The 26,317-nt window shown below is 37.6% G+C and overlaps 3 protein-coding genes across 4 annotated transcripts; 1 reads left to right on the top strand and 2 right to left on the bottom strand.

Moving 5' to 3' along the window:
• Positions 1 to 4,684: 4,684 nt before the first annotated feature.
• LOC106655984 lies at positions 4,685 to 6,194 on the bottom strand. The gene is made up of 5 exons (XM_014376594.1): positions 6,142 to 6,194; positions 5,090 to 5,822; positions 4,953 to 5,024; positions 4,801 to 4,890; positions 4,685 to 4,735 (listed from the first exon to the last, which is right to left on the bottom strand). The coding sequence occupies exons 1-5, from the start codon at positions 6,192 to 6,194 to the stop codon at positions 4,685 to 4,687; spliced, it is 999 nt and encodes a 332-aa protein (XP_014232080.1).
• Positions 6,195 to 6,264: 70 nt separating this feature from the next.
• LOC106655983 lies at positions 6,265 to 7,169 on the top strand. The gene is made up of 3 exons (XM_014376593.1): positions 6,265 to 6,273; positions 6,598 to 6,856; positions 7,063 to 7,169. Exons 1-3 carry the CDS (start codon positions 6,265 to 6,267, stop codon positions 7,167 to 7,169), a joined length of 375 nt encoding a protein of 124 aa, XP_014232079.1.
• Positions 7,170 to 7,501: 332 nt separating this feature from the next.
• On the bottom strand, positions 7,502 to 8,929 carry LOC106656122 (protein mothers against dpp-like). 2 transcript variants are annotated; one of them, XM_014376808.1, is made up of 2 exons: positions 8,388 to 8,929; positions 7,502 to 8,297 (listed from the first exon to the last, which is right to left on the bottom strand). In XM_014376808.1, exons 1-2 carry the CDS (start codon positions 8,927 to 8,929, stop codon positions 7,502 to 7,504), a joined length of 1,338 nt encoding a protein of 445 aa, XP_014232294.1. The 2 variants fall into 2 exon arrangements, with proteins under 2 accessions (XP_014232294.1, XP_014232293.1); XM_014376807.1 differs by having other exon boundaries at positions 7,502 to 8,929.
• Between the last annotated feature and the right edge of the window lie 17,388 nt (positions 8,930 to 26,317).

Raw genomic sequence — 26,317 nt, 5'->3', positions numbered from 1 at the left:
CGTAAGAGCAGCTTCGACACGTGCGCGAGACGCTAGAGTTTTTCCATTTTACTATTGTGTGTGCACGCGAGGAAAAAAAGAATGTCGTAATGACCAGGATACGCGTATAATACTTGCTTCGAGAGTGCAACGTAGCCAGCTTAAGTCAGCTTCGGATTATTTATGAATCGAGTAATTTTCTCGTTTTCGAGATGAGTTTTTACTTACATTTGAAAAAAATATCCAGTATGATTTTTTTTCAAAGAGCTCATTTATACGCATGATTGCAATTATAATTATATGTGTCACGAGCAAAACGATATTTTATTTTTTTTTGCAGCAAATCAAATGAAGGAAAAGTTAGTTAAATACTGAGAAAAGTCTCGGGATGCGTTGTAAAAGAACAAGAATTTTCATACACCTACGTTTTAGACAATGAAAGTGCCAGTAACCGAAATGAATTTAAAAACTCGTCACTCGTCGAACATGTTTTGATTTTTATCGTAAAGGTGTTGGATCGTGCATATTATGTCCTTTGTAAATCCAAAGCACATAAACAGCGTTTATAAAAAAAAACGGGTGCACTGACACAATTCTGTTCACGATACGTGACTTGCATGCGCACGTGTATTATGATGCACTCCGCACGCAATCGTGACATTTTTCCCGTCAACCGATGATTTTACCAAGAGAGAGACAATTATAATCATTTTTCCCTGCTTAGCCAGCGTTACACATATTGCTTTCTCCTTTGGAGGAAGTTTTGTGACGAGTGTAAAAGCGACTCTCATAACTAGAGGCTAAAATCAACTTTCATTAATATTTTTATCATTGAACATCTATCATTTATCAATGTGAATGTGCGTGACATGTAATGAGAATGATTATAGACAGTATCATCTTTCAAATAGCTGGTCCAAATTTAGCTATACCATTTATTATATGAAAATTAAACTCTCTCTTTTGGTGCATCGGGTTCTCTTTTCAAATAAAATGCCATATATTTATTACCACTTTCATCGATATAATAAAAAAGCCCTGTTGATATTTATTATTAGATTACGGTAATTAGGTGTTAGTCGGTATTGTAGGTTTTGGTATATATCTCGTGAAAGGCATAGAGGCTGATTTTGAAAATTAGAATTTTATTTTAGATATTTCTTACCGTCACAGTCATTTTAACTTTTTTGTTACTAGAATAATGGATTTTTATTAATAAGCTATGTACCCAGTGTAAATTTGTTTCGCATGCGGAATTTATCATTACTTGAAAAACAAAGCTTAAACAGCAGTTTTTAAATGACAAATTTACAAATATACAAAAATTAAAAAATAAATTAATACTTTTTAACAGTATCGTGAATATTTTTTTTATCGAGGAAGTTTTTTGTCTATTGCTTCAGGCTATCAGTAATTTCTGGATTCTGGAATATGCATAACTTCTCTTGACATATTCTAGAATTTATTATTTGAATTTTCAATACAGAGCTTTTTTGCTTACTTGTATGTAAAATTTTCCACTCTCGATATAAGAAATGAGAAAATAGACTAATTGGTCGATAGACACTTGAGCTTTTATATCGCTTGTGTTGGAGTTTTGCAGACAAAAAAACCACTGCCAATTCATTGGCAAAGAGCTTCCTCATAAAAGATGTTATTATTACATATATATAAACCCTTAATATAAACTGAGCAAACTTTTATTATTGATACGGTACAAGAGTTACATTTCAAAAGATAAAGATCTAAGGAATAAAATGATGTACTTCAAATGTCCTTTTATCAAGTACATTTTTGGATATTGACGAAAAAGCCTGAGGTACTCCAGCATAGGCGGTTCTCCGCTACAAGTGATATTGTCATACAATTTTACTGAAAATTACAGCTTATCACAGCTTAAAATGTGTGTTTAGGTATGTACATTAAAAGCAATGTACTCTCTTCACACCCTCTTTCAATCAGCTTCAATTGAAGATTTATAATTAATTCATCGATAACAAAAGTTTAGTTACTTTACATTAGTAGTCATACATAAAAAGATTTGTTTCTATGAAAAAGCTCTTTGCCAATGAATTGGTAGGGGATTTTTCTCCGATGTATCTGTTGTTTCACTTGAAAAAGGAGTATAATATCGTTTTTTCTGATCGTTTACTTTGAAGAGTATATAAGTAAGCGATAATTGAGAATACACGGAAGTTATTTCAATTACGCCAATTGCAGACTTCAAACGTTGCACGCTCTCGACGAGATAAATTCGAGAGCATCGTCGTGGCTTTGACGAGGCTAAAATGTACGCGTGCAAGGACATCTTTCGCGATCTCTCGGGTGGTGCGCGAGAGACAGAGAGCGAGAAGAGAGAGAGAGAGAAAGAGAGTCGAAAAGCATATCGTGTGCCTGTCGTGTGTCGCATCCCTTAAGGGACTCACACAAAGTCGTCGTCGTCGTCGTCGTCGTCGTCGTCGTCGTCGTTGCCGTGTCTAGCCTTTGCTCGGCAGCGCGCAGTTAAAGCTCCGAAAGCTGCTTACGCTCGCCGCGTTGTTGATGACGGCCTTGGTAGTCTACTCTTTGGCTTTTCTCTCGCGTTAAGGGCTACATGCTCGGCTGTTACTCTATGACGCTATTTTATACAATTTTCGAGACTGCTGGAAGAGCAAGAGAGCGAGTGAGTCCTTTTATGTGTAAATGAATCTCATTGTTCTCCATCGCTCGACAAAGATATACCTTGGTTAATTATATATACACGTGAAGCCCGCGTGTAACTTTGCGCAGTTGAAAAATCACCCGACAGTCGCACAATCCCAACTTAAACGACGAACGACCGTTAGCGAAGAAAAGTTTCGCCGTGAAAGTGAAAAATCAGGGCGTCACTGCGATCGCGACGACTCTTTATACGACTTTTCCTTTGCTCCTAAGCAAAGGCTCTATCGCGCTCGAGCATCGGCTCGCTCTTTGCGCCCAAAAGCTTCTCAAGGCTATATAAAACACAGGGAGAGAGAGAGAGAATCAGAGCTTATAGCGCTGTGGGTATACGACGACGACTCTATATAGCGAGGCACACACATCTCTAGAGTCTCTAGCGACAGATCAATATGACGGTCCGGCATAGTGGCGCCGAGTCGAGCGCTAGCTTGTGCGTCGTCGCTTGCCGCGCGGCTTCTGCAGTGCTTTCAACCCTCCGCAGCAGCAGCAGCAGCAGCACACGACGATCTCGTTCTACCTTTTATATTATATGTATATACAATATATATATGCACGTATACGAACGTGCCTCTCTCTTACTCGCCGTGAAGAACCGCCTGACTCTCTCTCACTCGCACACACTCTCTCGCAAGCTCAAACATACATTTCCATTAAGGGGGTTGTATGTTACGGCCGGGCGACGCTGTTTCTCTCGTAAATCCACGATGCTTGCGAGCAGTATATAGGTACAGCCCGGCTGCAGAGCGCATCAGAGCGATTCGTTATATATCCTTCTATACGTTACGCCTTTTTCGGAGAGGCTGCGCGTGCAACCATTATCGAGCTTCCATCGTAGACGAGACGAACTATATATACGTATGTATGGACGACGATGAAACGAGCGAAGGGGGAAATATTTGCCGGACGATGCCGCGCGTTCGTTTTTTGACGCCAACGTTAGCACATAGAAAATCGACCAAACGAACCCGCACGGGACGTCGCGCGCAATTTCGCCGAGGGTCATTGCGTTTACGGTAATGAGCATGACCAGTACGCGCTATATTAACGTGTATAAAAGCAGATCAAAAGCTTTCGGCACGGTTCACTGCGTCGCGTGATCGACGGCTAGATGAGTGAAACGCGTCAATGTGAGGGAAATATCAAGTGTGTCTCTTGTGGACATTAGTCCGGATGTAAGGAATTAACGGGAATTGAAAATAAAAAAAATTAAGAGGGTTCGTTTCGATAAGTATAGTTTTATGACGATGATGTGAATTTCGATAAATAACGAAAAATTAAAAAAATTGTATTCAAAGTGTCTCTAGCATATTTTTTTTTTAAATGTGAGAATCATTTGAATATTATTTAATTTCATCAATAAAACTTTCAAGAACCTCGAAACAAAAGTTGATAGTTTAACACGTAATCTTATTGTGTCATTTGATTTATTTTTTACGGGACCAGAAGGTATAACTCCATAAGTCCACGAAGCAAAATGATTACTTTTAATTACCAAAGCCCATGTAACTATGCTATGGATTTTAAACAATTTATAACAGATTTGAAAAAAAAAACAAAAATGTACTGCTTTTAATTGAGCTGTAATTTTAAAACTTTTGTGTTTTGCTTCATCTCTTATACATAAAATATTTTTTAATGGCCTTAGCTGTTCAATTAATCTTGGGTAGTTTAAAATGAAGTGCATTTTAAATATGGCATTTTTTTTCTAATAGTTCAATGTATAATTTAATTAATTTTTCAGAATTCAACTAAAATTCTTTTAATAATTAGGTACTTATCTATCTTTTATCTAGAATTCTCAATGAAGTATTAAGCGTTATGTACAAGGGCCAATTCATGTCATTCTGAGGTATCTTTTGATGTGATGTAAAACTTCGTTTCGGCCGTGGAAACGGCCCCGATTCAGTCAAAATATAAGAACTTTTTCATTTCAATCTTGCAAAAATTTAGTTTATTTTTTATCCATACTATTGAACTTGATACAGCTACGATGCCGAAGGATGATTTAAAAGAACTGTACCATTAATATCACATAAGTACAAATGGTACCAACAAACTACAGAATAAGATGTAAATTAGTAAGCTATTAAAATGAGATGCAAATCAGCTGTAAAAACTTACTGGAACGACTAAATCGTCGTTTATGTCGTAATATCCGTGAACAGAAAAGTGTATATCGTTGCAGGTCAGATAATCGAGTATATGGCACAACTAAAATGAATAAAAAGATCATTTAAAGTTGCCAAAGTTAAAGTATTAATGTTTTTTCGTACTCGTTGTTCGGTCGGTTCATCGTAATCGTTGACTATTATACTTTCGCTTATGATTTTGCCGGTACGACTGCTCTAAAAAGTTCGAAAAGAAAAGAAAATGGCAATCTGATTCAGTTTGGTGATCAAGTCAGCGTTACCTCCTTCAAGGTGACAGTTGCCAAGCCCGTCAGCATGACCAAGGAAATTAAGTGGAAAATGATATTGAACAAGTGCTTGCATATATTGAGTATCGGCGTCAACGGGCAGCTACTGCAAACGACGATCTCGACCAATGTGTAGGAGCTGCTGATTATGGTTATGAAGTAGTGGAACACGCAGAGAAACAAGACCGTCTGGTACAAGCTCGAGAGATTCTGGGCCAGCTTAACCACGACGGCGTAATACGTCTTCAATTTCGTCACTTGCTTGTTGAAGCGGGCATTATTGTAATTGCGGTAGATCGAGATTTCTCGCGGCTGCTGCTGGTCCATAATGTTGTAAATCAGGCTGGGTTTTTCCTTCGAAAGTACGATTTTTCTACTGAAAAGCAAATTGAAGCGCTTTAATAGAGAAAGTAAGCTGCCATTGATGGCTTTGAATGCAGCGTGACAAACGCCGACGGTGGTGATGTAATGCATAGTCATGCCGTGCATCAACAGGTCCAGCATATGGTCGCCAAAATCCTCAAAGTCCCAGCTACCCTGGTACATGCAAAATGTCACGTGCAAAACCACCTTGCTCAAGATCAGGACGAATGTTATCGAGTACAGAATTACGATAGCATTGATCGAACTGGGCGATGACTTTTTATCCCTGTTCTTTTCGATACTGTCCGTCAAAATTCTAACGGCGTTAATTTGCTTGAGGACCTCTTGAATGGCTTCGTGCTTTCTGTAAAATGTAGTGAAAAAATCCACATAAGCTAGACTGATGAGTAAGTTTATGAAAACTTCCACCACTATATTGAACTTGTATCCGTGTACGAGCGACATTTTGTAAATCGAATTGCATTGTGATGATATCAGAATCGACACGAAAAAAACGCTATAAACTGCGCTGAATAGCGGCAGCTTCGTACTGTAATAATGAAGGCAGTCGATTTTTTTTGAATTTTTGAAATCAATGTTACCAGTCAAACAGAAAATCTTAAAGTAGTAAAAAGCGCATCGTTCGCGAATGTTCTTCGACATTTTTCATTTTCTTGGCTCACTTGTAATAACTGAATAATCTTAAACGTCTCACTGTTTCATGTTCGAGACCCATTTTGTTTATACATTTCCATTGAATGCATAGAACTATCGATTAATGAGACTTTTAGCTATTCGCCAACGCGATGTCACAAGTACTACTGACAAGCAAAGCATGTCAACTCATATCGACTAAATGAATCGAATTATCCCGTTGATCTACAACTTTTCCTGAGTATTTTCATTTGCAATACTAACATGTACTCATGAATATGCTGATAAATCGTGTAATGCCGGAACTGGCATTATCTGTTGGGCCGCCCTGACGAGCCATCGTCGACTTGCCGAGTGCATAGTTAGTTATAAGAATCATTATTAATAATGGTATTTTGAATCTGATTTCATGTGAGCACCAAGTGTGGAAGAATAGAACGTAAACACGCGTATCCGTTGAGATAAGAGAGCGTACATATGAACAGAAGAGGGAGTCAAAGATTTGCTTCGAGAGCGAACGGAGCTCGAGTGTGCGAGTTGAGCGCGACATCGTCGGGGATGTCTACGTCGGATTGACGAGTACCGCACGGCGAGTAAGATCCTACGTCGCCCGAGTAAAGAGTGCGAGTTCCGGTACGAATCGATCCGAGTGCGCGAGTGAGAACCAGTGGATCCAATGGCCGAGCAAACCACAAGGACAACCAAGGGTGGATCTGGACCAGGAGAAGATCTCGACATCGTGTGGTGAGTCGGACGGCCCAGTCCTCAGTCGTTGTATTTGTGAGTCGTGCGCGCCGACGTGTCCGCCAGGGTACTCTCTGAGGCAGTGTATAATGTTTGTTTAATACGAATAAACCTGTTAGTTGTTATTGTTAATATTGAATGTTTGATTCTTGATAGATGTGTGAGTGTAAAAAGCTTTCCTTTCCCGTATTGCATGTATCTTACAGGTAGACTCCGGTCGCGCAAAACGGATCCACCAGCCCAAAGGACACAAGTAACCGACGAGGTGCGTCGGGGTGAGAATAAAGGTTACAATCGGCATTTCCAAAAATAAATGTTCCCAAATTAAATATTTATCTTTCGTCGAATGAAAATTGTAATCAGGCGTTTGAGTTTTGACAATAAAATCACATGTTCATCCCCAGTAATCGCATTTTCTATACAGTGAAGGGGCCAACTCTTTGTCAAGAATAGTTGTAAATACCTTAAAGGGAATGGTCTTATGACTTCGTTATGCACAGTACAATAAAAAAAATTTTTGTTTTTATTTTCAGTCTTTTATTTATTTATAAAAATATTATATTAAACAATTTTTAAATCGAGACTATATACAATAAATTTACAATTTTTTTTATACATATCTCTAATTAATGCTTTTAGAGTCGTTCACGATACCGAACTAATTCTATCAGTCGGTGAACCCATACGCAATAAAACATTATCGAGCCATATCAAAGGGCCATTAAGATGTATCTCGATCCAGCACGGTGTAGAAGTTACGTCTTGACGGTGATAATTTACTCCCCATCCTTTCACGAAGGATATTCTTATCGTACACATTTTCACAAGATCAAAAACTGACTCGTAGCCCTCGTGGATTCGTTCACCCAGCAGATTAGCAAATAGTGTATTGTCAAATATCTTGATCGAACAACCTGGCGGTACTTTGATGACGGTACTGATGTGGAATCCTCTCTCGTGATTGCAATTCCTAGATTGCACGAAAATGGACGTTTCGGAGTAGTTCTCGACGAAGAGGGCATTGGCGGCGTAGTTGAGACGCAATCCTGGGCCGATATGTTTTCGCGTGTTCTCGATGGTCGAGTTTCGATCGACGTTGGACAGCTGACCTAGACAGAATCTGGCCGTGTCTTTGCGTGGATCCGTGTAGCCGTCCACGACTACCGACTTGTGCTCGCATTGAAAAACTTCGCCCACGCGACTGTTGAGCTCGTAATAGGCGATCGACGCCCAGTACTGCTGCTCTTGGTACGAGACTTCAGCGCTGCCCGGGCTGTTCGACGGCGAGTCCGTCGGTGACGGCGTTTGCTGCTCATAATACAGCTGAGGACTGCCTTCTGGACTCGTGGCGCCAAACCAGCTGGAAACGGATTCGTAGCTCGATACAGGCGAGCAGTTGGCTGTATTCGTGCTACTACTGCTACTGCAGCTGTTGCTATTGCTCGAGTTGTACTGGGGATACTGATTGTAATTCTCGATCGGGTAGTTATAATTCATGGTCTGTGACACTATTTCCTCGGTCGGGTTGTACGTTACGTTCTGGGGCATGGTGTCCTCGCTCTGTTGCTCCACGTAGTACTGGACGGGCTCGCGGCCCGGGGCGTACTCCGAAACCGTGGGAACGAGCACGGGCGGCAGCTTAGCATTGCCGACGCGCTTGTAGTGGTACGGGTTGATGCAGACCTCCTTCTGACTGCTCGAGAACGGAAACTGGCAGATCTCGAGGGGTTTGAGCTCGTGATGAGACTGGATGTCGGGCCATCGCCAGACTCGGCAGTAGATGACGTGGGGCATGACCTTGCGATGGGACACCTGGAGACGACCGTCGACCGAGCGAGGAATGGTGACGCATCTTGTCGGTACGTCTGGATTCGAGATGGCTCGCATGAGCTCCTCGTAGTCGCCCTTCTTTCTTTTGAGCTTCTTTACTAGCGACTCGACGGCTTTCTCCGCCCATTTATCGTCCTCGCCGATTTGCTTCCAACCCAGGAGCCTTTTTACGGCAGGCTTGGTGAAGGTGAAGAGACTTCTGAAGGAGGACATTGGGCCGGGTTTCGACGCTATATCGTCCATGACAATCATTGTTTGTATGTATGTATATTAGCTACACGGAGTGTCTGGTCCCTTTGTTGCTGCTCCTCTATCTGTACAGTTGCTGCAACAAATAATAATAAACGATCGACGTTAGTCAAGTTTTTTCAGAGAAAAAATCAAGTTCCAATGTACGTATTATTCATTATATTGTGTTGTGCATTATTGTTCAACACCATTGTTAAAATTAATAAACCTTAACATGAGTTTTAAATTACAAAAAAGATTACAATCTTTCGGTTGTTTTTTTTTTTTTTTTAATAAATTTTCAAGCTTGCTCTATACGAATCGTTTTGAAATTAGAAATTCTGCAAATGACCCAAAGAAAATTTAAGAATTTTTCTCACACGTGTGCAGAATTTTAGAACGATTCGGCTTAGAGCGATCATTAGAACGGTTATTAGAACGGTTAGTTTTCGAGAAATCATCACTACGGTACTAAATCGTCAATTATAGTAAATCAGGTGTTTATGGCGTTATTTTCAATCTTAAAAAATATGTTTTTTTTTACTACTTCTTCATATTATCAATCATTATTCTAAGAGTTTTAATAAATTACTTTTATAAATTTCATTTTTTTTATTCAAAATGTATTTACCTCCTTGAATTAAAGTCCATGCTATTTAAGGTGGCTAGTCAGCAAAATGGGTCGACAACAGATGTTTATGAAACTTTGCAGAAGTATCATTCAAAGTGCTCTTTGATATGCTGTAGAAATTTCAGCATGGGTTCTCGAACTAATTTTTGAGAACGAAGCCGTTGAAAATATCAAATTTAACATGGGCTATTATGGGAGGCCACCATAATTTCATACATTTTACGCCATAACTTTTTTATTAAACAACAGATCTTAACTAAAAACGAGTATGTTATGCTTTAAGTCACTAATTAATTAATAATTAAACTAACTAATTAGTAATTAAACAAAATGTGAGTAGTTATTCGGTCGGTTATTTTCAAGCATTTGGCAACACTGTAACCGCCGCTTGGCGCCACTCACGCCCGTATTCAAAAGTAACTGTATATGTTTATTCGGACCGAGAGTTAGCATGGTGGGGGTATACGATGTCAGCGCTGCTTCGCAGACTCAAGAAAAAAAACAGGACGCTTTTACATGCTTATACATGCTTATACATGAGTTAAACAATACAAGTGATTTAAAAAATGCCTTCTCATGTAAATTGTTGCGTTATCAACTGCGGTAATACGTGGAGAAACACTGATATTAAATTTTATTAATTTCCTTATTCCCAAAATAGACTTAACCACCGGAATGAGTGGATCAAAGCCGTTAGAAGGAATAAGTATGACATAACCTCATTTTCATAAGTTTGAGTGCTGTCAAATAGAATAGGGTAACTGTACCAATATCCGGCCACCCCCCAATACCCGGACACTTTTATTCAAGTCATATAAACATTTGAACAAATAATAAAATGATACGAATGGTATGATCGAGTTAAGTATTATTCATGAAGTGAAATTATCGTTTTATATGGTAATTTTCAATTAAATTAATGGAATCATATAGTATTAAAAAGTGGACGGATATTGGCGCAAAGTGATTTTTCTTAAGACCAATTACCAGCCACTTTTTAATTTAAATTTACGACGTTTACGGTTTTTTTTTTAAACTCTCTTTGTGAATTTCGACATATTTGAGGGTAGAAAATGGTCGGGCAATAGAACATCACTTCTTAGCTGTCCGGGTATTGGTATAGTCACCCTATATGCAGACTTACGCTCACAGAAATCGTTCACGCAGTTTCAAACTCAAGATTGACATAACCTTTTTCGAAAACTTTCTGCGCAACTTTTTTACAAAAGAAACGGCTGATACTGTTTTGAACTAAAATGTATCTTCGAGTTTAATCATAAAGAATTTGAAATGATGTTTTGTTTGTACGAAAAGATAATTTTATTTGGTTGTTACATAAAATTGAACTCATGTTCTACTTGACTCAATGTATAAGCGTCCTGTTTTTTCTGCTAGGTACCACGTGACCAATAATCATAATCAACGCTCGAGGCGAATAAAAACTTGTCAAAATGTAAGCTCTGTATAGGTTTGTTGAGCAAATGCGACGACGGTCGACCGTCGTTTTCGCCAACGCCACGCCACCTGACGGCGCAGTCGCAAACTACGAAATGTGTCAACTGCATAACACGAAAAAGTGAAAGTAGTCGCTTCGGTTACTATTGTTATGATTACTGACTAGCCACCTTAATTTAAATATTAAAGAGGCTCTACACCAATCATAACAATAGTAAAGCTAGGCATCTGTCTGTCTCTTTCTCGCATTAGGCAGGAAACCGCTCGCACTATTCGAAATCAATGATTTTACGCACATTTTGTTTAATTACTCATTAGTTAGTTCGTTAAGGGGTAATTTTTAACATACCAATCGAAAGCTTGGAACTTTCTCTTTCAGAAAATATATTTTTCATTAAGATGGTTGATCTTTTAAATTATCTAGGAAAATGTCGATCACTTATTGCACTGTTATTTCGACAGATTGAGGTTAGGTAAAACGCACGTGAATGAGTAAGATAGGAATCATTCTTCTCTTTTTAGTAGTTATTTTGTTTAAAGAAAAACAATCAAAATTTTTAGGCATATAGTCTAACAAACGAGACTAAATAACAGAAAAAACCTAAGAAATCGAACTCATAGTAATAAAATAGTATATTGCTACGCAACGCTGTAAAAAAACAAAAACAGTCTTATGGCACGCGCATTGAATATTTTTCAATGTATATAATGATGTTTTTTTTTTCGTAAAATAAACGATTTTACGAGTCGGAAGCGTGGGCTGATCCTTGATTTGTTAGAAGCCTGTGTCTGCACCAGTTGATAATTCTATTTTTTCTCAGGAAAGCTTAAGTTTCCGCCAAAGTTGCGTATTTCAGGTTAGAATGGACAAAATGTTTAAACGTGTTCATATTTCTATACCTACAGATATTTTCTTTTTTGCGCAAGATCTTCTATAAAAAAATTAATCATGTAAATTTAATTGAAACTTACTTTAATCAGGTATGAAAAGGCTTTTGCAAACGAAATATTCACGTTGTCGAGATGCTTGGACGAGAGATCTACAGTTGAATGCTGCCACTTTTTCTGATGATGCGTGATCAATAGATCTGTTCTAACTGAAGCTAAGTCTATATTATTCGTTTCTTTTAATGCGGGTGGAGCCGCAGTGCCAACTGACGGCCGTTGGAAATAGCTTTATCTCTCCAGTGCTCTAAAAAGCAATACCAAGAGTGAGCGCCAAATTCAAATTCGTGTAAAGATGTAAATTAAAAGCTATCATATTATTTAAATCAAATAAATTCCGTCAAGTATTCGTCAAACTAACAATTTTATATTTCAAACTGTTAACCTACTGAAATGTTTACAATAGAAGAATTCAAAACCGTGGTGATATTTGTTTCAAAAGTTTAAATATGGGCAAGTAAGACAGTCTGGTCGTTTTAATTTAAGCCTAAATTTAAAATCTTTTCTTTTTCAAATTGTTGAAACTCAATTTCAATCCACCATTGATTAATTACTTTGCTATGATAGTAACGAAATATTAAATATATTCAATTTTCCAACCTTTAGTTTTATAAAGTTAAATTGCAAGTCAGTGATAAATTTTGTTTTTCATTATACTTGTAATGCAAGTATGAAAGTATGATTTTTCATTCAAATAATGTACAAAAAAGGCAGATATTATTCTGTTTTCAAATTAAGTCATTCATAAAGTAAACAATGTTAATTTCATTTAGAATAACTACATCATTTAGAATTCATCAAATATCATGATTAAAATAATAAATTATTAGCTCTAAATAATAAAAAATTCTTGGTATAATCTTTTGATAAGCTGATTTAACGTACTATTGTCTAGCCTCGAACAGCTTATTAGACTATTGTGAAAAACGGATCCTTGCAGTTTTTTTGATTATAGAAACTTTCGATTGAAACGTTTAGTAAAAAAAGCGAGCTCACCACACTCCTTGCCAATTTATGCAAAACACGATAGTGATATTTGCTGCTGCTGCTACTGCTGATATGGAGCTTACGTATTATTCGTATTTAATTGTATACTACATGTGCTAAATTTTCATACAGTCAAGGCTCGCTAGACAATATAACGCAGTTTGCGTCCGCTTGACCTCAAATTTTCCTTGCATACAGCATTTATAACGACATTTCGAAGTCTGCACAAGAAGAAGTGCGCATCTCTCCTCGACCGAGCGAAATATTTGCCACTGATAACTCACATATACACACACGCCTGCACATCTGCAGTAGTGTCATTGCCGAGCGAGATTGTTTTCTTCTCGAAAACGTAAAGAAAAATATTAAACTATACGTACGAACTGCATACGCGGCAAGTCTAAATAGAAACTTTTAAGGGTAATATGACGTCGCCAGAGCTGCTGCTGCCGCTTCTACGTGCTCCACTTTCGAGAAACGCTCTCGTTTCTTCTTTCTCGTCATCGTCATTTTCATCCGAATGTCAGGTGCACATGTGAGTGTGATGTGTGTTTGTGTATGTTTGCACGAAAAAGTGGTACATGTGTGTGTGTGTGTGTTTGCAAGTGTGTATTGCGCGGCGCGGATTGAAAAATTAATTACTCTCCGGCTCACTTGACATTCTTACCTGGCATTCGTCCTCCGCTGCCGTGTAGCTCATGTGTCATACATGTGCAGCGCGATATATGCCAGAGACGAAAGAAAAGCTTTTAGTCTGATTCAAGAGCCACTGGCGCTAATTTCTTGGCTAGCTCTCTTTTTTACACCTCGCAGCGAAGAGAGCACCTGATACGCCTACGATGTGTGTTTCGCGCGAAATCATTCGTTTCGATTATTTATATTTCGAGTTTCACTCCACGCGGAGTATAAAAAGAGATTTGATACTCGTGAGCTAGCGGGATACAGGAGTTGTACGTTTTTTTATTTCAACTGCACTCTGTTTCGTTCGACGCAAGCTCGCGAGTCGAGAGTATCTGTATAACCTGTCGTTTAAAAATATTCTATCGATTACTAGAGTATCGATGCGATATAGTTTCATTTTTCCTTTTTTTTTTTTTACAATATAATATCCATCGAAACTCACCTCTCTAGCTTATGTTTATCTTTTTTTAAACGCAACGATCCAATCGATAGCGCCACCGATGATTATGAAAGCACGCGACGGTGTGATTTTAATATGCGTCGCGTGGCGCAGTTATATCGAGTTATTAATATCGTCCATCGTTCGCGTACTTTATTATTCATAAGACTTTTCCAGGTATTAGTGCAACGGAGCCAGAGTCGCTCGCGCGCAATAGTTGTTTCTCAATTCTGGATAATATGCGCGTTGCGTTACTATACAAAAAAAAATCAACATTAATATGCGTGTGTCTTTTTTTGTTCTCGAAAATATTCAACACTATACCTTTTTATCTTCTAAGAATTCAATCTTTTATCGCGTATTACAATATATTATATCTCGAGCCGTAATTCGTTTCTTTCGCTTCTATAAATGCAGCGGCGTGAGCGTGAAACGAAAGTTCATGACGCGATTGTATACAATATAATATAAAGCAAAATAATGTATATGAATTTTCACACATATCGTGCATCACACGACGACGACGACGAAGCGAGAGAGCACTGACACACACGTACACTTGCACTCACACACGTGCTGCTCTAAGATCCTCGGAAAGAAATTCAACTCCCAGTTGGCGAAAGAAAACGACAGTCGTTCGCACCTTTATGTAAACACGTGTGCGCGCAAAGCCCATACATACACATGCGCAGTGGGTACACACACAGACACATTATGCATGCAAAATCGCGCGAGCAAACGCGAGACGTGCTCTCCCGCGGCCAACGGCTCCGGGAATAAATATATGTCTTATATATTGTACGGGGATTGCAAGATTCTTTCGGGATTTCTGATAATGTGTGTGTGTGTGTGGCACATACAGATACACACAGACACACATGCCTGCAATAGGAAAGACGACCGATCGTTGGATAAAAGTTTTTCCTTTCGATTTCTTTTTTTTTTCCTCGATAGATAATACGATTTTCGTGCGGGGGAATATATCGTGTGCACCTCGAGAGACAAGAGAGAAAATATAACATTATGAGAGAGAGATTGGCTCTGGGGCTCTTATTAAATTTTACTCGAGCTAGCTATGCGCGCACAGATGTACACCGCGAAATTGACTCGTAAGAGAGAGAGAGAGAGAGATATATAACTTTGTTAATAATTTAAGCTACTTGATAAAGTCGACTCGCGCGATTGCTCCATGCCACGCGCACTATTTCGAGACTACTGTAATATATTAATTTCATGTACTTAATATCAAACGACCTGTTTTCGTTTCTTGCAAGTGGGTAACAATTACGCGATAATCGGTTCCAGGCCGCATTGACGAAAGGAAAAAAAATGCATCGCTGCGGCAATCAATTTATCGTATCTTCATGCACTATATGCGCACAAGTACAACATCCATCATCGCGAGTAAATGTATGATGTATGAACCTGAAAAAATGAAGACAATTCAACCCAGTTTCTTATCATCGAGCAATAAAAGTTAAGAGTCTTCAGAACAGCCAGAAATCCTTATCAAAGCTGATACGTATGTAATGTTACACATCCTTGATTCAGCAAAAAGCAAATAACACATGCACACACATTGCGGCTGCTGCCGCTGCTGCTGCTGCTGCTGCTGCTGCTGCTGCTGCTGCTGCTGGCACAGAACCGTATAAAAAGCTATCTGAAAAAGAGATCGGCTATATCAAAAGCTTCTTATGAAATCGTTACTGTATCGCGCGTGTGCATGTGTGTGTATGTATGTGTGTGTATATAATAAGAGCTGGCGAAAAAGCCGGGTGCAGTGCTAATTCGCAGACTATATAACTCTCACTCGAGTTGCTGCTCTGCCTCTGCCTCTGCTGCTCTGCCTGGTGCTGCTGGTGCAGAGCTGCGCGCTCTAAATTCTCGGCATTATATACGTATGTATAAAAGGAAGGAGGCAACAAAAGAGCATACACCTCGTTTCGCGCGCGCGGGAGTTGCGCAAACTCTATTTTCCGGCATCGAGATATATCTTCTCCAGTGAGCATTGAGCAGCAGTAGGTAGGTAGGTAGCAAGCCCGGGCCTAATGAACTGTCAATGCCTGAGAAAAATGTCTGTACACATTGCGAGATACACGCGAATATTGTACTCTCGAATTTTTGATCCTGCTATGTACATGCAGCCATTGCCTCTCTGTGTGTATATATATGGCGTTATTATACACACGCCCACTGGGGAACACAGAGTCAGGGTTTAAAACGGAGTAGAGGTGAGAGTAGTCGTCGTTTGTTGGCAATGGGGTGAATAAAAAGGACCGAATAAAAGGCCGCCGCGTTGAGCTCGATTGTAAACATTCGCGCGAATTTCGTGAAAAATTCAATTTCTCCCAGCTACCTCGTCTAGAGATATCCACTTACACACTCGCACACATTCATCGATGTATTACAACACGCGTGCCAAACGGTGCCAATTGTGCACATGCTCGGCGACGAACAGAGTTACGTAAAAACCGCAGCGCATGGCATTACATTCACACACGTATATAGTGCACTTGGGCAAAATTTCCATCCGAGAGTTTGTCTTTGCTACTGTGCTGAATCACGACCATCCATGAATCGAGCTTGCTTCTCTCTATATAGCTATATAGCTTCATACAAAATGAATTTTCCTATCCTTTAGCGTAAAAGCGAGAGGAAGCACAAAAAAAGCAAAGATTGCCGGCAGCGAATCGAGCTCTGTTTGCGAGGTAGGCAACAACGCACAATGCCGAGGATTGCACGCTTGAAACAAAAAATAAGCCCAAACGAACAAACAAACGGACGGAACGAGTCGAGCGGTAGAAAACGAAGAGGCAAAAGTTACCTTCGACCTCCCCTCATGGTTTTAAGGTATTTATCGAGTCACTCTGGCCGGGCAAGTGGTAAAAGTTAGCTTTTCCTTTACCGCTTTTTCTCCCGTGCCTCTTCCTGTACTTCGTTTTCTCTATCTCTCTCTGTCTCTCTCTCGAGCTTAATTAAAAAGCCAGCAGTAGTCCGAGATTTAAACGAGGGAAAACCGTACACTAAAGAGGGGTTGATACGCAAGCTCCACCATAGAGTGCGAGTCGATGCGACAAAAAGAAAGAAAAAAGAAGCAAAAAGCAGCTGAATCGCGCGGGTAAAAGACGCGCGTGTCAGATTTGTTAGGCTTCGGTATTTTTCATTACGCACGCCGAGCAATGGTCCTTAATTTTTTTTACACAGCAAAAAAAGACAAACTGTAAAAAATAATCGAGCGCCCCGAGCACGCACGACGATAAATTGCGAACGTATATAGTATATGCTAAGAGAGACGTCGAGTGGAGAAGAGAAAAGCTTTAAAGCTCGGGAGCACAAACAACGCGGTCTACGGCTCGCGCGCGCAGGATATATTATGTTATATCTCCATGAGCCTCTCCGCACAAGCCGCGCAGTGCACAACACACCCTCGGCCTTCTCAAGGTCCTCGCTCGGCTTCGCGAGACAATATCCTATCCCGACGCGCCGTATAAACACACGCAGTATACATCCTCTAACTCTTTATATCCACGAGACTCGCAACTTCTGCTGCTGCTGCTGCATGCGGAGCGCGCGAGCAAAGCGGCCTATCTATATTATACGACATTTATTCAATCGTCGTCGTGTACGAGCTATATAGAGACTCGAGTGCAGCGCGGCGCTGAGAGCAATATACACGCAATCGTGCATCGGTTCGTATAAATACGCTGCTCAAGGACGGGCAGCCGGCTAAAGAAATGCTTAAATACATTATATATGTGCTCGTGTGTGTGCGTGTATGCGCGATGCAAGTGCGTATATGTATACGCAAGAATTATGCTCCGAATTTATATTCGGTTTTATACTTATCGAACAAAAATAGGGGATCTAAAGTACAATTTTCAAAATGTAAATAATCGAGAGCGTTAAACTTTTGGTTTGAAATGAAGACATTTCCATAAAACCTAATAACTTCTTTTATCGACGAAAAAAGTATGCTCAAACCTGAGAAATAGAGAGAGAATAAGGAAAGATATCTTGCGAGTACATCGAGAGAGGTAAAAAGGTAGAAGCGAAGAAGAAGCAGAAGGAAAAGAAGAAGAAGAAAAGTTTAGTATGGCAGCGGGGTGTCTCGCCGTACACTAGGGCTAATTTTTCCTGTCTGAATCTTTAAGAGGATTCCCTTTGCCTTTTTTGTTCTTACTGTTGTTGTTTTTTGCTTCTCTCATTGCTGCTGCTGCTGCTTCTGCTGTTGCGCTGTGTGTTTCATATATATGTATCTGCGTGTGTTATTGATACGACGGGATTCTCGAAGATATTCTTGTACTGCACTTTTCTCTACATATATTATAGGATACATCTGTGTAATAGAGTATGGTATTATAAGAACGGGTCCTTTGTGAACTTGTGGAGCTTTGCACGATTGTTTTTGCACGGGACAGAGAGAGAGAAAGAGAGGAGATACACCGGCGATGAAAGTACTTTATCGATTGATCTCGAGGTTTATTCGTTTTTTTTCATATCAGCATAGAATCAACCGATCGTTCCGCCTCGAGCAGATTTCTAAAAAAAAAAAAAAATCCAGAAGTGTCAGGACTTCATTTCAACATTTCAATGCGGTATTCGTTTTGGAAAAAAAAGAATTTTCTCTTCTATCATTTTTCTCTTTCAACGAACAAAATGCAACCGTAAGGTTCACGGAATTTTCCTTTCGATCAGCAGCACGCAGCTGCTATAGAGTATGAGATTCTTCTGCATAAATAATTTTTTTGTGCAAATTTTTTCCGTGCCATTTTCATCTCTCGCTCTCACTCTTTCCATTTTACCTATTGGTCAAAGCTGTATATATACGTTTGTGTGTGTATAAGGCTTGCCAATAAATCGTTACACCACTCTCGGCTCGACTAGCGTGCACGTGGTTGTAAAACGCATCTTCTGTTTCGGCTGCCTTATACCTTGCTTTTTATTGTCCTTTGTGTGTGTCTGTGCCTGCACACTTACACAAACATACATACGCATTCATGCGCAAGTTTTTCTTCTTCGTGTACATCGTCGTCTTCGAGGGTTTTTTCTTTCATCTTCCGTGTATCCGACGTTTCATGCGTACCACGCTTATTCTTTGTTTTTTTCATTTTTTACATTATTAACAATCATCATTGGGCATAAAGTAACTTGTTCAATCGGTGGTAGCAAATTTTTTCTTTGGTCTCTTTCATAATTATTTCGATCCTGGAATTCATCTTGGACCAAATTTTATAAGTACCAAGTGTAGTAGGTACGAATACATAAAAGCGTTTACTTTTGATTAAAAAATAATTTCATATCGTTCCGTTATTCATAATTTCAACAGACACGTGCAAAAAATTATATTATATTAATCGCACGTTACGTAGCCTCGATTTGCATAGGTTGAATACGTTATTTATTTTTCAAGACAAAAAAAAATGAAATATTGCGATGCTTATATTGCGCCTATTTCATAGTTCAATGTCATATTAAGCGGTATTGCGACTCGTCGACCCGTAATCGATGCACGAACGAGAGAAGCCACTGCGATGCAAATACAGACATTAACTCTTTTTCTCGCCCTCATATACAACGAAAAAGAAATAGAGAGAGAGAGAGAGAGAGAGAGAGAGAAAGCGAGAAAAATTCGGTTCAGCGCACGCGATATACATGCAGGCATGCCATACATATACACACACGTCGTTGTCTGTGCCCGGGGAGCACGTCGCGCACTTACACATAAATGATATCTCAATAGACGCGGCCGTGGCAATCATACGATGACAATGGCAACGAGGCATATCATCGCATGCGAAAAATCGTTTCTCACGCATAAATTATGCCGAGTCCGAGAGAGAAACGAAGATTCTACCTCGGCGAAATTAGCCGCGCATTCAACGATCACTTTGTAATCGACAGGAAGGAATTTTTCCTCTTGTTCTTTTTTTTCTGTTCCATCATCGACGTCGTCTCGGATAATACTCGCGGATGATCCGCGCGCAGTGCAGTGCCTAGACGCAGCTGCTAATGACTATCCACCAAGCATATACTTGACTCCGTAATCACGTCGCTTATGTATCGATTCCTATCTCATGCATACTATACTGTATGCTGGGTATAGCCAGAGAGCCTCTATATACGAGGAGGGAGACGATCTCCCAACGGCGCCACGGACTATCTTCCTTTTTAACGAGCACAACGTGTATAACACGTGCAATTATTTCGCAATAGCTAATCGCTCGTGGTATATATATAATATATAGAAAACCTCGACGTACTGTCGTTTTGACATGTTAAAAGTCTTGCAAGGTGTCTCGAACAATTGACCATGATGTGGAAGAAAAAATAAAGAACGAGAAGAAACAATAATGGCCGTGTGTGTCTTCAGGGCTAAAAAATAGATTACAGTCCGCAAACGCAGACGTGTTGAGTAACGTCTTCGTACGTAAAAAAATTTATTTGCTCCCGAAGAGTCGGAAAAAATAATATGCTAAGGAAATACGGGTGACGGCATTTTCTACCTCGTTCGTTAGAAAATGTCTCACAGCTCTTACTCTGTTTAATTATAATTAAAATAATAATAATGATAATTAAAATATTCCTCTCTGCAGTGCAACTGAATATTGACTCACTGCATATACAAGTGTGCATACAATGGTAGACTCATCAGCGCACAGCGCGCGCATCAAAGGTAAACTGGTAATAATAAAATTCCAATTACTTCTAAGCTTTGAATTAAATGACAAAAAAATTTTAGAAGAATAACATGGTTTAATGAAAAATTTTAATTTTCATCCACGAAGGAACTACTTGAAAGAGGTATTCACTTCAGAAATGAGCAATACAAAACACATGTCTTTGAGAGAAGCAAATGAAAAGAACTTTACATAAGGCAAGGTCAAGAAATCGATACACAATTCTGAAGAGACAATGCATACATGAACAACAAAATGTAGAATTACAAAGTGACATCAATTTTTAATAATCACAAAATAAACATACATTTATGTAATTCGTCAATTAAATCGTCTAATAAATAACTCTACAATGAATACAAAAATTGCTAGTGGGTAACCTCCAAGTATAGCTGAAAATATTATGTGTATCGATGTGTATGTAATTGACCTTTGGCTTTGAGAACCAATCCGGTCTTATTGGAAAAACTACACTGTGCATGTTGAACCATGGCTTCGATATGTGGATCGTGTTAGACTCGTGAACGCTCCTATAGTTAATTAATATGTTTCCACAAACGCAGATCGCCTAATTGTGGTGCAAAATATCATTCATACAATCATTAATTTCACGCACAATAGTACTACATCTTCGCATCATAACTCACTCCGACGCGCTCTATTACCATTTTCATCAGCCTGGCATTATTTTCCTTGATATCTGACAACTTTATGCCTGATGATCTTGACGAGTTCGCTACTTCAGCGCCTAACGATATTTTGTAATAAGACAAATCGGCTAGTTTATTGAAATAATGCATTTCATCGTGACCACGATGTGTTGGATAAAATATAAATAAAGCTTTGGAAAAATAAATAAAATTAAAATCGACAGATTCTATGACTGACCTTCAATTTCTGTCAATTCGTTGATATCGCGAGATAATAATATCCAATTTTTAGCGTCGATCGTAAAAATAGCCTTAATTTTCCAAAAGTACATAGCTGTCGAAGAAAACGGGTTGTAAGTGTATAGAGCATATCACTGCGATTACAGGTCACACATAAGTAAAAAGAGTTCAAAAGTTCAAATTTCCACGCCAAACTCAACACTGAATAATCCGATGGACACGAGGTCTCGGGATTCTTGTTCACAACCAAAAACAATGCCTGACTGTTCCAGAAGACAGAGTCTTGAAAGGCTTCGAGAAATTTAAAAAAAATTAAAATCTCAAGTCCCTTCAATGATGACAATAATAACTGGATAAATTTTTCTTTGCACAACAGTTTCAATGATTTTAACAACATTTTTTAAACGTTGATAAGGAACTGAAAATAGTAAATTACTAAATCCAGACATATCAAAAGTATGTAAAAGAAAATAACTATCACTGAAAAACGATAATTCGCTGCAACTCCAGTTGCCAAGTGACAAAATATATTTTTTCCCCTCGTACGCTTTGAGAAAACATCTATCGAAAATAAATTTCTGAAAGGTGATCGTATTTAAAAAATAATATTTAAGAAATGCATACCATTATGGTTGAAAATCCTTGTCTAGTATCTGAATTATCTTTATGAATTTGAAATTTATTCTGATCAGTATTTGGCAATTGAAATGTGGCAATAAAACAAATTTTTTTATTGTTGCGACTGGAATTTTTTTTTAAAGTCACTTATATTCTACGTAAACCTTGCTCAGCTGCTGCGGCAATAAAGTGAAGTTTGAAACATGTAGATCTAATTTTGATCAATAGATATTAGAAATAATCTATAAACTTGTTTTATAGAAATATTTATGATTGACGATTGACTACAGCACTAGCATTGTACTATATAATTCACGAAGAAAATAGTTTTTCAAAAAAAAAAAAAAAACAGCTTTGTCAGTTAATAAAAAAATTGATGAATTATCAATTATTATGGAAGATTGTCATGTGTAGCATATTTAATACACTAACACTGCATAAGGCCGTGGATTGAAAACGAAGATGTATTTTTCTGTACTTATTATTGTGAAAAATAATTTATATGTTAGATGACAACTCATTGTTATCTGTCAATATCCTCCATTTTGTTAAGGCTGATAAGCTTGCTGCAAACTTGTACTTCATTTTTCCAAGCATTGCATTCTTGTTGCTTTTCTCATTGACATCGTTGGCAAATGGAAATACCCCTCGAGCGGCCGTTGGAATCAGGTCAAAATATTTTTGTATGTAAAGACACGCTCAGGCTACTTACTTAAATTTTTTATTTTTTCATCGAAATTATTCGCGGTTTGAAGGCAGATTAATAATGTATGGATTCATTTTTCACGAACATCCATTGCTGCCTTTTCTGCAAAACCATTTATCAAAATACTAGAATATAAACTATTACTACTGATTATTGAAGAACTGAAGTATGGTTGGTGTTCCGATGAAGGGTCGTCCTCATTCATGATCTCAGTTTTTTAGTTATTACACCGCTGCAGAGAAAACTATTCATGAAATGTCAGCTCGTCAACAACCAAACGGAGTAACATCTAAAAAATTCGTAGGGAATGACCTATCTCTTCAAGATATTTATGCAGCCGATGAGAAGTATTACAGACTTGCATTTTTATCAGACAGCATGAATCCTTCCCTAAGAAAATGTGGACAATGTTTCGTATTATTTCATATTGTACACGGCATCTATGTTACGGTGAAGTATACCTTATGTTTACATTTATTTTTTAAACAATAGTCTTAATTTTTTATGCTTCAATAGGGGCTTGCAATGTTACATAAATCATTCAAGACACCGATAAATTGGGAATTTGCCATTCAAAATGTATTTGAAATGTCTTTTATAATTACGATTTTTGGTATTTATATCATCTTCATTACTGGTGTCGATACTGTATGTATGCATCATGAAAATAATAAAAAAATAAAATTTTATTAATGTCATCATCTAAACGTCATGTGAAACAGATCCTCCATTTCAAACAATGCATTCAAGATCACTGGGATGATGAATGTACACCCATTGAAAAGGAAATAACCATTAGGACTTGCAAAAGATATTATAGGCTATCGACTTTTTTTAAATGTTTGATGATTTTTTAAATAATTCACGGCCTCTTATTATGATAACTTTATTTTCTTTGTGTGATTGATTCTTTAGTTTTCATTTATTCTACGTATATTGGATTTGCGATACTGCCCGCTATGGTCCCGTCTGCTCTAAATGTCATTGGCAATCATAATTATTCAAAAATGTTATGTACTTCTGGAGAGCTGTATCCAGATCGTGAAGACTACTACTACTTTTGGTTGGCGTATACGACTTTTCTCATGTTTGGTATTGCAAATATCGTGATAGCTCAAATTAGCCTTTGCATATATTTTGTTTCTATTAACCTAGCAAAATTTGATGTAATTTGGTACGTATGCATGTTGAAAAAAACATTACTATGAAGCGTATCGATTGAGGAGAAACTTTTATGATTCAGCTATCACTTGAAAAATCTTCGAGAAATGTCTTTATCTGATGCAAATGATCACAATCACATGAGGCTCATTGAAATAGAAGTCAAACAAACTTGTGCTAATCACCATGAAACCTTACAGTTGAGTCGTTTATCCTTAATTAACGAAAATTGAAATGTAACCATAATTTAATTAGGTAATGAAATATTGGTATTCGCAGATTCTTTATGCTATTTCAAAATTTTAGTCGTAGAGTTTTGGTATTTCTTTCTACTTATGTTTTAATTGCCTTGAGTGCTACTGGTACTATGGTAAGATGAATGTATGACAAGGTAAAACATTAAAGAAATACATCATTTCAGTTTTTAAATTATATTTTCTAGATTCTGTATGCCTTAAAGATTAAAAATACTTTTCTTATACTGGAGATGGTTGTCTCGTTTTTCTGTATAATTTGCTTTGCTTTTTTAATCAGTCACATCGGTCAAATATTACGCAACGCAAGTGATAATGTTTTCTATCAAAGGTAGGTTTCATTTTGTCGATTTTCTCGGTCTGAATTGATAATCAAAATTTTTCAGTTACTTCTGTGGATGGTACAAGTTTCCAAAAAGATCGAAACAAATGATATACATGATGATGTCTCGGTGTTCAATACCTTGTGAGTTACAATCTTTACCAATAGCTTTAATGAAATTCAATTATGAAAATTTTAACGCTGTAAGTAAAAAATAAAATAATTACATACTAAAATGTATAAAGTATTGATTAATAATTTGATTTCTATAGATTGTCAATACTTCAATATCATACATGACAGTCATAGCTTCAGTCATCTAATGAATTGGAAAAATTAAAGAGCACACCTATTTTCATCAATGACTATGTAGCGTTCAACAATTACGAGTGAAAATGCTTCGCTGCTATTGATGATCGGACATTATAGTTTTCTAAGAAGGTGGCATGTACTAATTGAAATTATTCATGAATTTTAAAAAAATGTCTGCAAAATCTATTATACTAATTTTAAACATTATACACTATTTTTCAACTGTTGAACTATTTGTTATTTTAATTTAAAACATCCAAATTTTGAATAAAACAAATATAAAAGGAATTAAATCATTACTTATTTGAAAAATTTAATGACCAAAGTATTATCATAATCGCCGATATTCATTTTCATGTCCATCTAAATTTATAAATTTGAATGGTGAAGGCTCTATAGATATGAGTGCCTACAATTTCAGCTTATAATTTTTTGAAATATCATTGGGTTAAATATTTTATGTTGCCGAAAATTTTTTACGAAAATAACAAATTATACAATTTTAAACGATACGATGCCAAAGAAAGTATTCAGAATAATTATCACGGCAAATTAGTAAGTATATTCAAATGTAATGAAAATGTGAGCATAAGGGCCAAATTAAGCCAGTATATTTGACATTTTTATACAAACGTTGATGTTAACAATTCAAACATTATAATGCATCGTCAAATCATTTGAAAAAGCCGAATGCGTGGTCAAAAGCATGAAATACTAAAGAGTTGAATTCTTTATTCACGTGACTGAGAATTACGGTTGGAAACCTTTGGTCGATACGTGAGTTCTGAAAATATTAATAGCATTACAGTAAATTCGATAATACTTGACAGTAGATTACTAAAATCTACTATAGATACTTAACATACTTGGCCTACAATACGTTTGAAAAATTTTAAACAATGGATCCAATGGAAGATTTAGTGCACGAAATTGACTCAACGTATTATAACGGAAATAGAATTTTTTATAAATTATGTTTTATTTGGCCCTATACCAACCGTAAGATTCAGTATTTTGGCAGAGTTTTGTATTCTATTAACTTCTGCTACGCTATATATGTAACGGTAAATTATTCAAATTTAATATAACAATACCTAAAAATAATGATTTTCCAAAGATTTCTACAACTATGATTGTTAACATTCTAAGGCTCTTGCAACAAAACGGAAAGTTTTTGTATCGCCAATTGATTTTGAATTTGCAATTCAAAATTTATTCGAGTTGGCATTTCTTTCCATGATATTTTGTATATATCTTATATTTATGTCTCTAGACAAACAGGTATTTTATTTTGAAAAATGAACCATCGTCTGGTAAAAGAATTT

This window comes from Trichogramma pretiosum, unplaced genomic scaffold, assembly GCF_000599845.2.
Source record: "Trichogramma pretiosum strain Unisexual culture from Peru unplaced genomic scaffold, Tpre_2.0 scaffold4, whole genome shotgun sequence".
Classification (NCBI taxonomy): domain Eukaryota; kingdom Metazoa; phylum Arthropoda; class Insecta; order Hymenoptera; family Trichogrammatidae; genus Trichogramma; species Trichogramma pretiosum.
This window is presented reverse-complemented; position numbering and strand designations above follow the sequence as displayed.

Coding starts and splice junctions, on each gene's coding strand:
- LOC106655984 (XM_014376594.1), bottom strand. CDS start 6,194: ATGGGTCTCGAACATGAAACAGTGAGACGTTTAAGATTATTCAGTTAT. Junction 4,891..4,952: donor ATGAACCGACCGAACAACGA/GTACGAAAAAAC, acceptor TATTCATTTTAG/TTGTGCCATATACTCGATTA. Junction 4,736..4,800: donor ACGACGATTTAGTCGTTCCA/GTAAGTTTTTAC, acceptor CTTATTCTGTAG/TTTGTTGGTACCATTTGTAC.
- LOC106655983 (XM_014376593.1), top strand. Junction 6,857..7,062: donor GAAGATCTCGACATCGTGTG/GTGAGTCGGACG, acceptor TGTATCTTACAG/GTAGACTCCGGTCGCGCAAA.
- LOC106656122 (XM_014376807.1), bottom strand. CDS start 8,929: ATGGACGATATAGCGTCGAAACCCGGCCCAATGTCCTCCTTCAGAAGT.